The sequence below is a fragment of the Amblyomma mixtum genome, chromosome 2, assembly GCF_055824585.1.
Source record: "Amblyomma mixtum isolate Tamu chromosome 2, ASM5582458v1, whole genome shotgun sequence".
NCBI classification, from domain to species: domain Eukaryota; kingdom Metazoa; phylum Arthropoda; class Arachnida; order Ixodida; family Ixodidae; genus Amblyomma; species Amblyomma mixtum.
Genome location: NC_143013.1, coordinates 102,583,506 through 102,597,842, shown reverse-complemented (window position 1 = coordinate 102,597,842; position 14,337 = coordinate 102,583,506). Strand labels below are relative to the sequence as shown.

At 48.2% G+C, this 14,337-nt stretch overlaps 1 protein-coding gene across 3 annotated transcripts in view; it reads right to left on the bottom strand.

The window, feature by feature from the left end:
• Window positions 1-3,772: 3,772 nt before the first annotated feature.
• LOC149360342 (uncharacterized) overlaps window positions 3,773-14,337 on the bottom strand; it is a 30,455-nt gene continuing 19,890 nt past the window's right edge. For all 3 annotated transcript variants that reach the window (XM_089569254.1, XM_089569253.1, XM_089569255.1), the window contains one exon: window positions 3,773-5,695. In XM_089569254.1, the coding sequence (XP_089425380.1) occupies window positions 5,571-5,695 (125 nt within the window). In that variant the 3' untranslated portion in view covers window positions 3,773-5,570. The remainder of the gene's footprint in view (window positions 5,696-14,337) is intronic.

Genomic DNA, 14,337 nt, shown 5'->3' with positions numbered 1-14,337 from the left:
CATGGCGTGCGCCGAAGGAATGAGTCATCCACGCCGAATTCTCTGGAACAGACGAGTCGGTTCTACAGCTGACGGGGAGAAAGGGCGTAGCCTTGCGTGCACTAAGACACGTCCCCCTCGCCCGTCGGCGTCGGCGCCACTCAAGAACACGCTCGAAACTTCGAGATGCGACCCGCGACCTCTGACCAATGGGGACGCGCGGCCGGTGAGAAGAGGAAAGGGAGACAGCACTGCCAATGCTGCGTGTATGTGCGCGCCTACTCGGGCGCGAACAACAAACAGACGGGAGAGCGAGCCTATAAAGAAGGACGTTGACCGCTATCAGTCAGTCCGGACCGCCGTTTAAGCTTCATCGAAGCGCGCCCGTCCGACTCCCGGGAAAACACCACTCGGCCAGCATCGGACCAACGAGGCAACGTTCGCCAGTCTGCGGGACGGCATCGTCATGGAACTCTGGTCGTCGGACTGCCGCAGTGCCCGGTGAACAAATCGTGTTTTGCTTGTTTACCTCTCTCTCTTGTGTGTTAGTGCACTTTAGGTGCAATATTGCCTGAATTGTATTCTCTCTCTCGAGTTTAACTTTGCACGAATTGCATTGTTTGTTAATCACTTGGTATGTGTTTGTACAAGTGATTGTGAAATCCTCTGTATCGTCTCAATTGCTGTATAAACTTTGTTGTTGTTTGTGAACCTTTGGCTCCGACCCATTCTCTGGCTTGCGACCAGCGAAAGCTGGGCACCGAACGCCCAAAAACCTCTTGTCACTTGGTGGCTGATCTCCGCTGAGCTTGTCACGCTGAGTCGAGGGCATCTCCTTCGAGTCCGAGACCGCTACCCCCACACGCTCTAAGGGTGTCTGGGAGCTTCCCACTAAAAGTGCGCGAAGTCTGGGTGACAATATATTCTGGCGTCCGCGACAGGACGTTTGGTGTTTGTAAGCACAGAGAACAGAGAAAGAGTCGGAAGGAGTTTACGAAGAGGTCGTAAACGAGTGTTAATCAGCAGAGCGATATTGTGAGGTGCCGCGCAGAGGCGGTTGGATCCGGTTCCCCGAGTTGAGCTATGTTCGAGGCTTGAACAGCTGAGACTCCAAAATGGATCTAAGAGATATTGTGAAGTTGGGTCGTCAGCTGGGCCTGGAAGAATCCGAGATTGCAGATTGGGTGAACCAGGAAATAGAAGGAAGAGAGAGAGAACGAAGAGAAAACGAGGAGAGGCAAAGAGAGATGGCTAGAGAAGCCGCTGAGAGAGAAAGAGAAATGGCTCGAAAAGCCGCTGAGAAAGCGCGAGAAGAAGCGCAGAGAGAAAGGAAAAATGCCCGAAGAGAGGCAGATAAATTTCAATTGAAACAAGAAGAAGTTCATCTAGAGAATGAGATTCTCATGAGGGATGAAGTGAAGAATAAGAGCGAGCTTCAGCTCAAAGCTCTTAGCAAAAGAAGGGGCAAGCGTGGTAGAGTGCCAGTGCCCTCGCAGAAATGCTACCGGTGCAAGAAGATAGGCCACTACGCCTCGGATTGCCGTAGCGACATAGTGAGCAAGAGAATGCTTGTTTGTTTCAAGTGTGGAGACAAGGGGCACAAAGCAGCGGCGTGCCCAAGTCTCGAAAAGCCAGTCCCACAGGTATCGCAACCCGGTGGCTCTTCGTACGACGACGAGGAAGAAGGCTTTAGTGCCGACCGCTTAGAACAGGCGTACTGGGAGAAACCTCCAGTGTTATGCACAGTTACGTGCGTCAGACCAGGGTCTCTCACTGAGGGAATGCCGGTCCTCCCCGGCGAAATTCGAGGAAAGTCCGTTTCCGTTCTCAGAAGCACAGGAAGCACCGGTGTTTTCATCAAAAGGGAATTGGTCACCGATGAAGAACTTACAGGAGAAATGAGCCCTGTGTATTTCTTGGATGGTTCCGCTCGGTTGTTACATGAAGCCAGAGTGCACGTGAACACTCCGTACTTCTCCGGAGAAGTGACAGCGCTGTGCATGGAGCGCCTGCTGTATGACCTCATCCTGGGCAACATCAAGGGCGCGAGATCGCCGAACGACCCAGAAATTCGGGCCACCGATGTGGCTGACGACACCGTCGCTCCCCATACGGAAGAAAGGTCGGCAGGCGATAGGTCTGCAATAGAGACGGCGGCGCAAGCACAAGCGGAGGTTGAGGAAGCGGAGTGTCAGTTGTTAGCCTCTAGCGAAAACATGTTCAGTAATAACGAGACTGATTCGTTAGCAACCACAGAAGAGGTGGTGACTAGATCCACAGATCAAAGCTTGGTTGTGGAACAGCCTGTTCCTGCCGCTGAAATCACAGAGAGGGAAGGACAGACCGGAGTGTCGCTTTCTCAGCAAGTTGAACGTGTAGCTACTGCTGAGGTAGTACGCACTGAAGTAAAGGCCGACCTGACGCTGCAGTCCGAGGGGACCCTAGAGCAGCCGCCTGAGGACGAAGAAGCAGTCGAGATCTCTATGGAGGAGTCCGAGTGCAACATCTCTGAGCCCGGCAGTGAAGACCACGAGAAAGAGTGGTTAAATGGCACTGAGTGTGAAAGCTCAGACGTGGTAATACCTGAAGAGAGGTCACTCAGAGAAAACGCGGAAACCGTTCCTAGAGAACCCTCGAGCAGCGAGGAAACCCTTGCCTATGAGAAAGGCGGGGAAATTTGTGCCTCGGAGGAAGGAGTGGGTGCAGCAGAAGGAAAGCCTTTTTACGGCTGCACACTAAGTGACCAACTGACGGAAAGAATTAAGGAAGGAGAACTGAGCAGTGAGGAGAATAATTCTCCAATGACTCCTGAGCCGAGCTCTGAGCATTGCGCTCGAAGAGTAGGCAGAAAGAAGGAAAGGAAAAAGGACTTGGAAGAAGAAAGCTCAGTGCTCGAAGAACAAGAGAAAGCTGAACGAGTGGCTTCATCACGAGAGAACAGCTCGGATGACGCAACTGACAGTGAACCGGGCTTGACCCGAAGGAGAATTCGGAAGAAAGTAAAAAGAAGTGAGTCGGACACCACCAAAGCAGGTGAAACCGAAAAGCAGAAGCCCTGGAGAAAATTCAGGAAGAAAATGAATAGAGACAGAACCAAGCTGAAGCCAGCCGAGCCGAATGCAATCGACCTGCACGAGCATCGCAGCAAAGTCAGAAAGAAGCTCAGAGGAACGAGCCCAGCCTACAGCAAGGACTCAGTGTGGAGGCGCAAACAGAAACAGAAGAGCGCACACAGAAAAGAGAGCAAACACCTGAAGCGCAGCCGTCGTAAGCGAACTGGCGTTAAATTTTCTCGCAACAGACGCGCTGGCCAGAGGAAAAGAAGAAGGGCTCGAAGACTGGCCGCAGAACCAGACAGGAGTACGAGTTGGAAGCTGAGCCAAAACCGCGTTCGCAAGAGAAGCCTCAGCATGAGGCGGAAGAAGACTAGAACGCGCGACAGGAAGAAAAGTCAGAGTCGCGTGCGTAAGAGAACTAAAAGCGTGACTGAAACCTTGAGCGAAACAATCCTGTTCCGAGCCCGCTCGGTAGGCCAAACTTGGAAGTTTAGGCGAAAGTGTGCCTTGTATTTGTGTGCTCCATGTTTGTAGCCTTGTGTTAATGTACTGCCCAATCGCGGCGTGTACTTATGTACATTGTGAACCCTGCATTGAGTTGTGTATGTGAAAACATCATGGTGTTGATGTATATATTTTCACATATAGTTTGTGAGCGCATGCATGTGCGCGCGAATTGTACCGCCGAACTGCGGCGTGTTTTGGGGTGCAATCTGTCTATTGTACCGTGTTATGTATGTGAAAGCATCAAGGTATTGATGTATGTATTTTGGCATTCGCCACTGACTTTGTGAGCGCATGCATGTGCGCGCGAATTTTGTGTTTTGTGAATATTGTTACACAATATTCTTAAAGGAAGGGGCAGTGTCACAAAATTCGGCGCATTTTAGAAACAAACAAAGAAAAACCGCCGCGCGCACGGCGTCTAGCCGGTGCGAGCCCAACGGGAGAGAGAGAAAGCCCCGCCGAGCGCGTGCCTCTCTCTCCACCGCCATGGCGTGCGCCGAAGGAATGAGTCATCCACGCCGAATTCTCTGGAACAGACGAGTCGGTTCTACAGCTGACGGGGAGAAAGGGCGTAGCCTTGCGTGCACTAAGACACGTCCCCCTCGCCCGTCGGCGTCGGCGCCACTCAAGAACACGCTCGAAACTTCGAGATGCGACCCGCGACCTCTGACCAATGGGGACGCGCGGCCGGTGAGAAGAGGAAAGGGAGACAGCACTGCCAATGCTGCGTGTATGTGCGCGCCTACTCGGGCGCGAACAACAAACAGACGGGAGAGCGAGCCTATAAAGAAGGACGTTGACCGCTATCAGTCAGTCCGGACCGCCGTTTAAGCTTCATCGAAGCGCGCCCGTCCGACTCCCGGGAAAACACCACTCGGCCAGCATCGGACCAACGAGGCAACGTTCGCCAGTCTGCGGGACGGCATCGTCATGGAACTCTGGTCGTCGGACTGCCGCAGTGCCCGGTGAACAAATCGTGTTTTGCTTGTTTACCTCTCTCTCTTGTGTGTTAGTGCACTTTAGGTGCAATATTGCCTGAATTGTATTCTCTCTCTCGAGTTTAACTTTGCACGAATTGCATTGTTTGTTAATCACTTGGTATGTGTTTGTACAAGTGATTGTGAAATCCTCTGTATCGTCTCAATTGCTGTATAAACTTTGTTGTTGTTTGTGAACCTTTGGCTCCGACCCATTCTCTGGCTTGCGACCAGCGAAAGCTGGGCACCGAACGCCCAAAAACCTCTTGTCACTTGGTGGCTGATCTCCGCTGAGCTTGTCACGCTGAGTCGAGGGCATCTCCTTCGAGTCCGAGACCGCTACCCCCACACGCTCTAAGGGTGTCTGGGAGCTTCCCACTAAAAGTGCGCGAAGTCTGGGTGACACTCACAAATTTTTCAAAAGGAGCCACTTCAGGTTATAGGGTAACAAGCGGTTACGTGGCAAACAGAAATATCTCACAAGTGCCTAAACTGGCTAGCCCCTTTCCGCAATGACGTTAAAATCGGCTTTGGTGGAAAATATTTTCCGTCATTTATTTCCCCCCTTTTTTACTTTGTCTTTAGCCATAATGTTTTTTTTGTGACGGAAGGTCTTGTCACTAACGCATTCTAGTGTTGTTTTATCACTGTTGGTTTTCTACCAGCAATCACTTTCAATATCTTTTACTCTATTTTTTTTGTATGTGAGTCAGGTCAGTCTGTACTCCCTTTAGAATAAGTATAAACTTTGCCATACAATAGACTTTTACGGTTCCCGTGTTGTCACTCTATTTGGTGGCTTGATATAGAATATGTCAATGGACACGGGTAGAACTCGGCATTAATATTTGCTTTAGTTTTGCACAAACGTCCCGTACAAAGCAAAACGCACCTTCCTTTCTGCCAGAGTATCACGTTTTTAATTTCTTTGTCTGAGCCTCATTATGTAATCCCATTTGTTAAAAAAAAGTGACGCGTCAGTATTCTTGTTCCGAAAGCAAGGAAAGTATGTCGGGAGAACCACAGTATACAGCCAGCCTATAGGATTTGGCTAGTCGTCAGGGCAGAGATCCCGGCTGTATAGGTTGACTGTAACGCCACAGATGTCTTCAAATTGCTCGATGCACTCTTCTGGCACGTCATCCTCTGTACCCTTCGACACGGCAAGCATGCATTCTGGAATAAGTAAACACAAAGAACGTCAGCATGAAGCAGCGGTGTTCTCAATCTGCAGAGGAACATTCTAAATACAAAATATGTTGTTTACTCTGAAAGAAGTATCCAGGACAGGCAGAAGAATGCATTTAGTCGTCCGAGGGGCATGTTTATGACCTCTTATTGTTTTGTCTACAGCTTCGTGATTTCCATTTCATGTCCCTCGTCACAGAATGTTACCGACTGAGAGATCGAAAGGTGATACACGTTTGGAAACACGAATACTGCGCGGAGTGTGCGTGCAGCGCAGGTGTGATAGCCCCTGCTATGCGCTGAAACTAACGCTGTGAACATCTTTTTTAAACAACTTAGAAGTGGTGACCAGAAGTAACACACTAGACTTGCTTATTGATATCGACACAACCCTGAAGGACTAGTGAATGATCCAAATGCTAAGTGTCGGTATTTGAGAATTTTTACGACAGTTTTGGTTCTCGTAATTCTTATCCCCGTCTTCGGTGGGGTGAGAAATAGTGCATTATTTTTCTGAGAGGTGAGTTGTACTGGCGTCAGTGGTGTCATCAATTTGAACCAAAAACGCAGCGAAGAGTGCACTATTGATCAAATTTAGTTCACACAACCTGCTTCAAAGTGAGCCGTGCAAGATAAGCACAGACCACCACCATGAAGCCGATGGCGTCACGTGCGGCGCATTTGTATGTTACGGGTTGTAAAAATTAGAGCGAATCAAGAGGTGCGTAAATAAAAATATTTCAAAGAAACTAGCAATGGCATCAAAATTTATGGCACAAAAAATTCTCTCTGATGTCTGTAAATAAGACAATGTTCAAACTGAGACGTGCGCTGAAAGAGAGAAGGAATTAATGGTGGCGCTAGGACGGGAACAGACTTGCGGATCAACCCTGCGGAAAGACACTTCCAAGCGAGTAAAAGTGATAGTTCGTATTCTTGGAGAGCAGCAAAAAAAATTTAATAAACGCTACGCTTCACCAAGAAACATTAACCGCCAATTTTTTAAAACACGCTTGAACTAGTGCTTCTGCACCAAGTGCCCTTCGAGGCTCTTTTGCTGTTTCAAAAAGCAACTATTGTTCGATTCTTGCCTCGAGTGAAAGCTCGAAGAATTACCTCAAAAAGGTCTAATTACCATTGTCGGTACCTTTCATTATCTCCGGCCGCAGATTGGCCGGCATCACATCACATTCATCATCACATTCATCACATTCTTTGCATCACATTCTTGTGACATGCATCACATGTGACATGCATCACATTCTTTGCTCCCTTTAGGTACTTTGTGAGGATGCTGTTAATAAATACGCATAAGATGGTGCAGCCCAGAAGCATGCGCCGAAGCGTCTGAAGCTTAATTTCTGGCTTATCATTTTACGACTACAAGCGTGGCCAGCCTCGTTACCTCTTTGCCACTCTCATGTATCATCGTGGTCTACCCCTGTACGCAGTGCGCTTCTGTGGTGCTGGTACATTAAAAGTCATCACAAGAACATCAGCAACGTTTTGTAGCCTGCAATGTGCCGAGCTGAGGTGTGCATCTAGCGGCTAACGGCGCGGTCGTTCCTTGTCCATCTCGTTAGGTTTCTGCACGCGGCGGCACTTGTGGCGAACCATTCAAATTCGATGGCTCAGAGGCACTTTTCACGAGTACAAACATCTGTACAAACACCATTGCCCGCTCCGCGGATTACCTACTAAGGGGAAGAAAAAAATCTGATTCATTTTTAAAGTAGTTGAACCGAGCAGACAAGCAAAAGCATCTGTTTAGCCTTGTTGGCGCATGGTTTTGCTTTGCTGGGTCGCTGGCACGTCTGGCGATGAGATTAGTTCGAGAGTAGTAAAGGGTGTTTTACTCGCAAGGGAAGAGAAGGCGACAAAGATCTTGCACACACAATGGAAGAAAAAGCGGGGCGAGAGGCAAGGTCACAAGATGCACCCTGGCCAATCCCCCGCCGTGGGTTTTTGCCATTAAGCCTGAGGACACCATCACCATCATCATCAAGCAGTTCACACGTACGATCGTTAGCTAGCCCACCTCAATGAGTTTCGCCGTAATTGGCGTCGGCGCCTGATTATATTCTTCATTCGAATAATATCAGTTGAGGAAGACGATGACCTACAAACCCGGTGAGCCTGTTCTACATCATCAACTGGTGTTTTTGCACTAACTGTTTACAGAACGCTAATGATGTGAACAAACTTTCCCTTGGCATTGTGGCCCATTCTTCTCACCTGAAAAATAAAAGTGCACGTGGGGCTTATCCGCAGAAAAAAATACTGTTCGATTGGGTAGCTAGCATGAATTCCAATAATAAGTGCATTTTTTAGTGTGACAGCACTCATACGATCGACCGAGGCGAGCGAAAATCTTGCCTGTGCAGCTTGCATCTTGCTTTTGCATCGTGCTTGTGCATCGCTCATTGCCATAGCAAGTGTAACGCCCAGCGGCAAGAATTTGGCCCGGGAACCCGCAAAATTTGAGCTTGATTGACTTGACCAAAATCGATGTTCAACCATAACTGGGCGTGCCAGACACCATGGCGACCTCCAAATTTGGCCTCGGTCATTTCCCAAATTTTGCCCCGGAGACCCCTGGAAATTGACTTGGCCGATTTGGACCAAAGAAGCCCAACCATATTTGACCGTGTCAACAGGATGGCAGTCGCCGAATTTGGCCCGGGTCATTACCAGATATTTCGCCAGGGTGACCCCCTAATTTGACCCTTAACGATTTGGACCAAAAGAAACGTCCAACTTTAATTGGGCGTACCCGACAAGATGGCTACCTCCAAATTTAGCCAGAGCCATTGCCGAAATTTTTCCCGACTACTCCCGAAATTTGTCCGCGACCGAGATGGACCGCAATCGGTGTTCAAACATAATTGGGCGTCTCTGTCAAGATGGCAACCGCCGAGTTTTGCCTGGGCCAATCCCACAATTTTCCCTGGCCTATCTCGAAGCTTGACATCGGCCTATCAATGCTTGACTGGCCAAAGTCGATGTTCAACCAGAATTTACCCTGCCCGACACGATTGCACCCTGCGAATTTGGCCCTGGTCATTTCCAGATATTTCACCTGAGCGACTCCTGAAAGCTGACCTTCAACGATATGTGCCAAAGCGATCTACCGCCATATTTTTGCGTGCCCGACAGGACAGTGACTTACAAATTTCTTCTTGAATATTGTCAAATTTTGGCCCCGACCACTCTTTAAATTTGACTGGCTTATTTTGACCAAAATCCATGTCGAACCATAACTGAGCGTCTCGTCCTCGGCCTGACGCGGCTTGACCTTGGCCGATTTGGTCGAAAATCAACGTACAACCATGTTTCGGCGCGTCCTTTATAATGGTGGCCTGCAAATTTAGCCGTGTTCATTACCAAAATTTGTCTCAGACCCCTCCTTAACTTTCCCCTTTGTCGATTTGTACCAAGACCGATGTCCATTTGTGCAAGCGTCTCCGGCACGATGGCAAAGCAGAGTTTGGCACGGGCCTTTCCAAAAATTTAGTCTGGGCCATAAGCGAAAGAGTAGTTCACAGCTTCGAGATTTGCGCCATCTCTTTGCAATGGTTTCCGCGCTTTTGCAGACCACACATCTGTTTGAGCGGAGTTAAACTTCGGCCTTTTTTTTTTTGATGACAGGTGTTCCTTATACTTCTCCCAAAAGAATATGGTTCCGCTCTTCCTGCTCTTGGGATATTCGCTATAAAGTTTGACGCATGTCTTCGTAAGCGCGTTTACAATTACGACTCCCAGCTGCGTTCTAAACAGCAGACGGCGTTCGCATCTCGGCAGTAAAATTCTATTGTTCAGACCCGTGCGCCGGTGTATGCTCCGTGGAACCAGATGACTTTTCTCCGTTCGCCCCGCAGGTGCAAAAAAGTTCACAACAGTTGTGACAAAAAATGTAAAACAAAATCAGACAACCCTCAGGAAAAAGACCCGCCACAAACGCCAATAGTTGAGCGGGAAGGAAATGTTTCTGGTCGTTTTATTGGTGGAGTGCATTTGTCGACTGCATAGCTGCCCGTCCCCTTTAAGCACGTTCACATCAGTATAGAAGTTGCTAAGGTGCACTGCAGAAAAGAAAGAGATTTTAGCGGGATTCAACCCCCTGCCTTTTTTGGGCTGATGCTGTCGCTGTACCTTCTCAGCTACGGCCGCGAAGTTGAAGGCAATAGTTGTATATGATACTTATTTCTGTCTAATAAAAAAATGGGAATTTCGGGGGTTTTACCAATGGTCACTTACAATTTTTTATACCAATATACGCAGAAAGAGATAAACGAAAAGCAAGGGACCAGAAGGTGACTATATTCTGTTCCGTGTGAGCTGTAAAATTCCCCCTCTGACAAGAAACCATGTTTAGTCATTTCTTGTCCGTGTCTTTTGCACTGTTTCTTTCACATCGCTTCACGAGTTTGAGCCACCACTGGCGTCCTAAATTCTTCATTAATGTGAAAGAATTACTTGCCCCATTAGCACAAAACTCGCCGTCCGGATTTTATCGCCCGAAATACATATAGGAAACTGCACAGCTGATAGTGTGTATGCGCACGCCTCCTTTGCGCAAAGAACGAACAGACGCGGAACGCGTCTATACTGGGTGTTTCACCTAAGCCTTCAAACAATTTTCAAAAATAAGCTTTTTGAGTTAGAATAGCGCTTTTTTTCGCCTAGCATTGTCGATGGTGTAGTACACCAGAATACCGTTAAGGAGGGCTAACTATCAGGCTAGTCAGCTAATACTGTATTGTTAATTTTTCATTGTTACCGTTAGGCTCCTTAATTACTGAGAGGTGTGTAGCCCATCCTAAGTAGTAATATTCATATCAGTTTTTAGAATTTAGAAAACGCGGTTACCGCATCCGCTGTGGCCCAACAAATTTTCGCTACATCGCCCAAAATTCACGCGTTTTCGAAAAGCTTGCAGGCAAAACAATCGCTCCAGTGCACTCAGTGCACCCACAGCGCCGAGGGTAACCGCTTTTAAAAGGTTCTAAAATATGATATGAATATTACTTTCCATGCTCTACTCGCCTCTGAATAATTAAGGAGCCTAACAGTAATGATAAAATATTAGTTAATGAGCCTGCTGTATTAGGTAGCAAGCCTTCTTCAGTGTTATTGAAGAAGTTCAATAATATTAGTTAACACGCCCGGTATTTAGCACGTGTTAGCTGCATTTTGATATGCTACACTAGAGACAACGCTATGCCGAAAAACCGAAAAAAGCGCTCTTCACTCTGAAAAACCTGTTTTAAAAAATTGTGTAAAGACTTAAGCTAAACGCTGTGTATATGAAGGGCGTGGAACGCTGTCTGTCAGCTCGAGCCGCCGTTCAAGCTTCAGGGTAACGCACCCGCTCGACTCCCTGTCAACACCACTCGCTCAGCCAAGGACCAACGAGGCAGCGTGTGTTAGCCGTGTGGGACTGCTCTGTCGGCGTCCTGCAGTCGTCGGACTGCCGCAGTGCCCGGTGAACAAATTGTGTTTCCTTTCTCTCTCGCCTGTATTAGTGTCCTTTAGGTGCAGTAATCTCTGTCGAGTGTTACACTGAACGAGTTGCATTGTATTGTATTCAGTTTGTGTATGTTCGTACGAGTGGTTATGAATTCCTCTGTATTGTCTCTATGTTGTATAAAATTTGCTTTGTTTCTGAAACTTTGGCTCAGTCCAATTCTATGGCTTGAGATCGGCTAAAACTGGCAACAAACGACCACCCCTCTTGTCACTTGTTAGCAGGTCTCTGGCTGGGCTTGCCACGCTGAGTCGAGGGCATCTCATTTTTGACGGAGACCGCTACCTCCACTCGCTCGAAAGGTGTCTGGGAACGCACGCCACAAGTGCGCGAAAAGTGGCGTCCGCAAGAAGACGTTTGGTGCTTTGTAAGTCCAGAAAACGGAGAAAGTGTCGGAAGGAGTTTGCAATGAGGTCGTAAACGAACGCTTAGCAACAGAGCGGCATTGTGAGGTGCCGCCCTGAAGCGGTTTGTGGGGTTCACAGTGTAGAGGTTATCTTTGCCTTGAAGAGTTCTGTCTCCGACAATGAACGTGAAGGAACTACTAAAGGTCGGCATCCAGATGAGGATGTCCAGAGGTGAACTGCGGTAATGTGTGAACCATTGAGAAAAAGAGGGTCAAGAGAAGGCTGCGAAGGCTCAAGAAGAAGCTGAATAAGCGAAAGAGAGGGCTGAAAAGGAAGAGAGAATTGAACCGTGAGGCCAGAGGGCACGAGAATAAGCCGAGGAAGAAACGAGAGAATTTGAACGCGAAAGGAAACTGCTTGACATGAAGCTTCAACTCTAACAAGCTGCGAACCAGTCAGAAGAAGTTCATTGCACGAGAGAAGAAGGTAGCACCTTGCGGATAGATGCCAGCAGGTTGCTTCCCAGGTTTCATGAGAAAAGGGATGATCTCGATGCGTTCCTTAAGCAATTTGAAGAGTACGCGGGAAACCAGAATGGGTGAGACGGTGAATGTGCTACTGTTAATAGCACGTGTCTGGGGCGGTAAAGCATTTAGTATATTCGGGTTATTGCCGCCTGAAGAAGCAGCAACCTACGGTAGGGTGCGACCACTTTTCTTAAACGATTGCGACTAACAACCGAAGGAATTTGAGATACATTCAAGACAAGAAAACCCACAGATGGCGAAACGGCAGCCCAGTATGTGGCGCGATTAAGTCGCTACTTTGACAGATGGAATTTTTGGAATAACACAAGAGTACAGCGCACTTCGTGAGCTGTTCACCGAGGAACAATTTCTTAGTAGCCGTCATCCAAGCTTGTCCGTGTACCTGAAGGAGAGAAAGGCCAACACCCATTCCTAAACGCTGGACCTTGCAGAGGAGCCTCTAGAAGCTAAGGATGTAGCAAATGTGAGCAAAATCAAGAATGCAGTCAGAAAATGGTGAAATATTCAGAGGCCGGGACGTCCGATCCAGCCAAAAGCCCGGCGTCCTCAGAGGACCGCCTGGAGGAAGAAGATAAAAAACGGCTTCGTGGAAATGAAGAACGGCAAAGAAGATTCTAGTGAACGTCGTATTGAACGCGTGGCCCGAAGCCGTAATGAACAGGATGCCTGTCCTGAAAGGACAGGAAGTGAACAAACGATTTAGACGTTGCGAAGCACAGGACGGAGCGCTCTAATCTAAAACGAAGTTTGGTACGAGATAAGAGTCTCACTAGAACGAAGAGCCTAGTACACCTAGTGGGCGGCTCATTTCAACGCTTCCCGGAAGCTACTGCAAGTGTGCAGACTCCTTACTACAGCAGAAAACTGACTGCACTGGGCATTGACGAACGCCCCATATACGACCTCGACGTGTTCAATATAAAGCGAGTAAAGTTTCCTAAGGACCCAGAAGGTAGCCGCGAGGGAGAGCGAACCGAATCATGCACGTCTGAACGTTGCAGTGATCGCCAAGGGGAATGGAAGTAGCGAAGGTAGCGCGAGCGCGCCAGCTTAAACCAAGAAGGCTTAAAACACCTAGGAAGAAAGAAAGGAAAAAACTAACGGATGAACGCTCTGTGGAAGAGAAACATTTTGGCAACTAAAGTTTGGCACTCAAGCCGAAAGGAAGGCGAGGGAGTGGTCATAGCGAAGCAGAAGCGCCGAAGGAAGAAGGGCAAAGCGAAAGGAAGACAGTACAAGAGGACAAGGTGCACAGAATTTCTGCTAACGTCAACTTAGAGCAGGTTGTAGACAAGTTCCTCGTGTTCATTGCTTCACCTGTATTTCGGTCTTGCTGGCAAAATCTGGAATGCGACAAGGTGTGCACTCACACCGGTCAATATTGTGATCCTGTTTACTTTGAATCCATGGAATCCGTCCATTACCTTCTTGATATGTGCATACCTCAGCGCATAAATCTTCCGCGAGTTACATTATCCCTCTGGAGTATTCAGAAGGAGCGAAACTGAAGCCCAAGATGACAGCGAAAAAGAGTTCCGAGTCGAAGAGACCCTTACTGTGAAAAGAAGTAAGTGTGAAGAACCGCACGTTGCCATTACGGAAGCCAAGTAGGCACTATATGCGCAAACATGCCTTTCAATTTTTGTGGTCCTTATTCAGAAATGGGTCAATGTGTTACCGAGTGGTGGCGTGTTCTGAAGTGCATTGCGGCCATTGTCAAGAGCTATGCATTTGAAAACATCATTGAAGTGATATATGTGCTTTGGAATTCGCCATCAAGTTTTTGAGCACATGCATCTGCGCGCGAATTTTGTGTTTTGTGAATATTGTTGCGCAATATTCTTAAAGGAACGGTAACAGTTACAAAATTCTGCGCATATTTGGGAAAATCCGACGCCACATGGAAACAATCCCGCCAACCTCTCGACCTTGCTCGCCAGCGCGGAGCCAAGGGAATGACGTTGGCGCGGATCGTCGATTGTTCGAGAAGGTTTGAGTAAATTCTGCTCAGTGCTAACGAAAACGGCGTAGCCTTGAGCGCGCTGAGTGGCGCCCTTTACCATAAGCTCACGCGTCGACGGTGGCGCATCGCAAGAATCACCTGGGAGGTTCTTGAAGCCGGTGTCAGCGCCTGACCGATGAGGACGCGCGCCCGTCGCGACAAGGAGAAAAAAATTGAACAGCTGATACTGTGTGTAAGTGCGCACG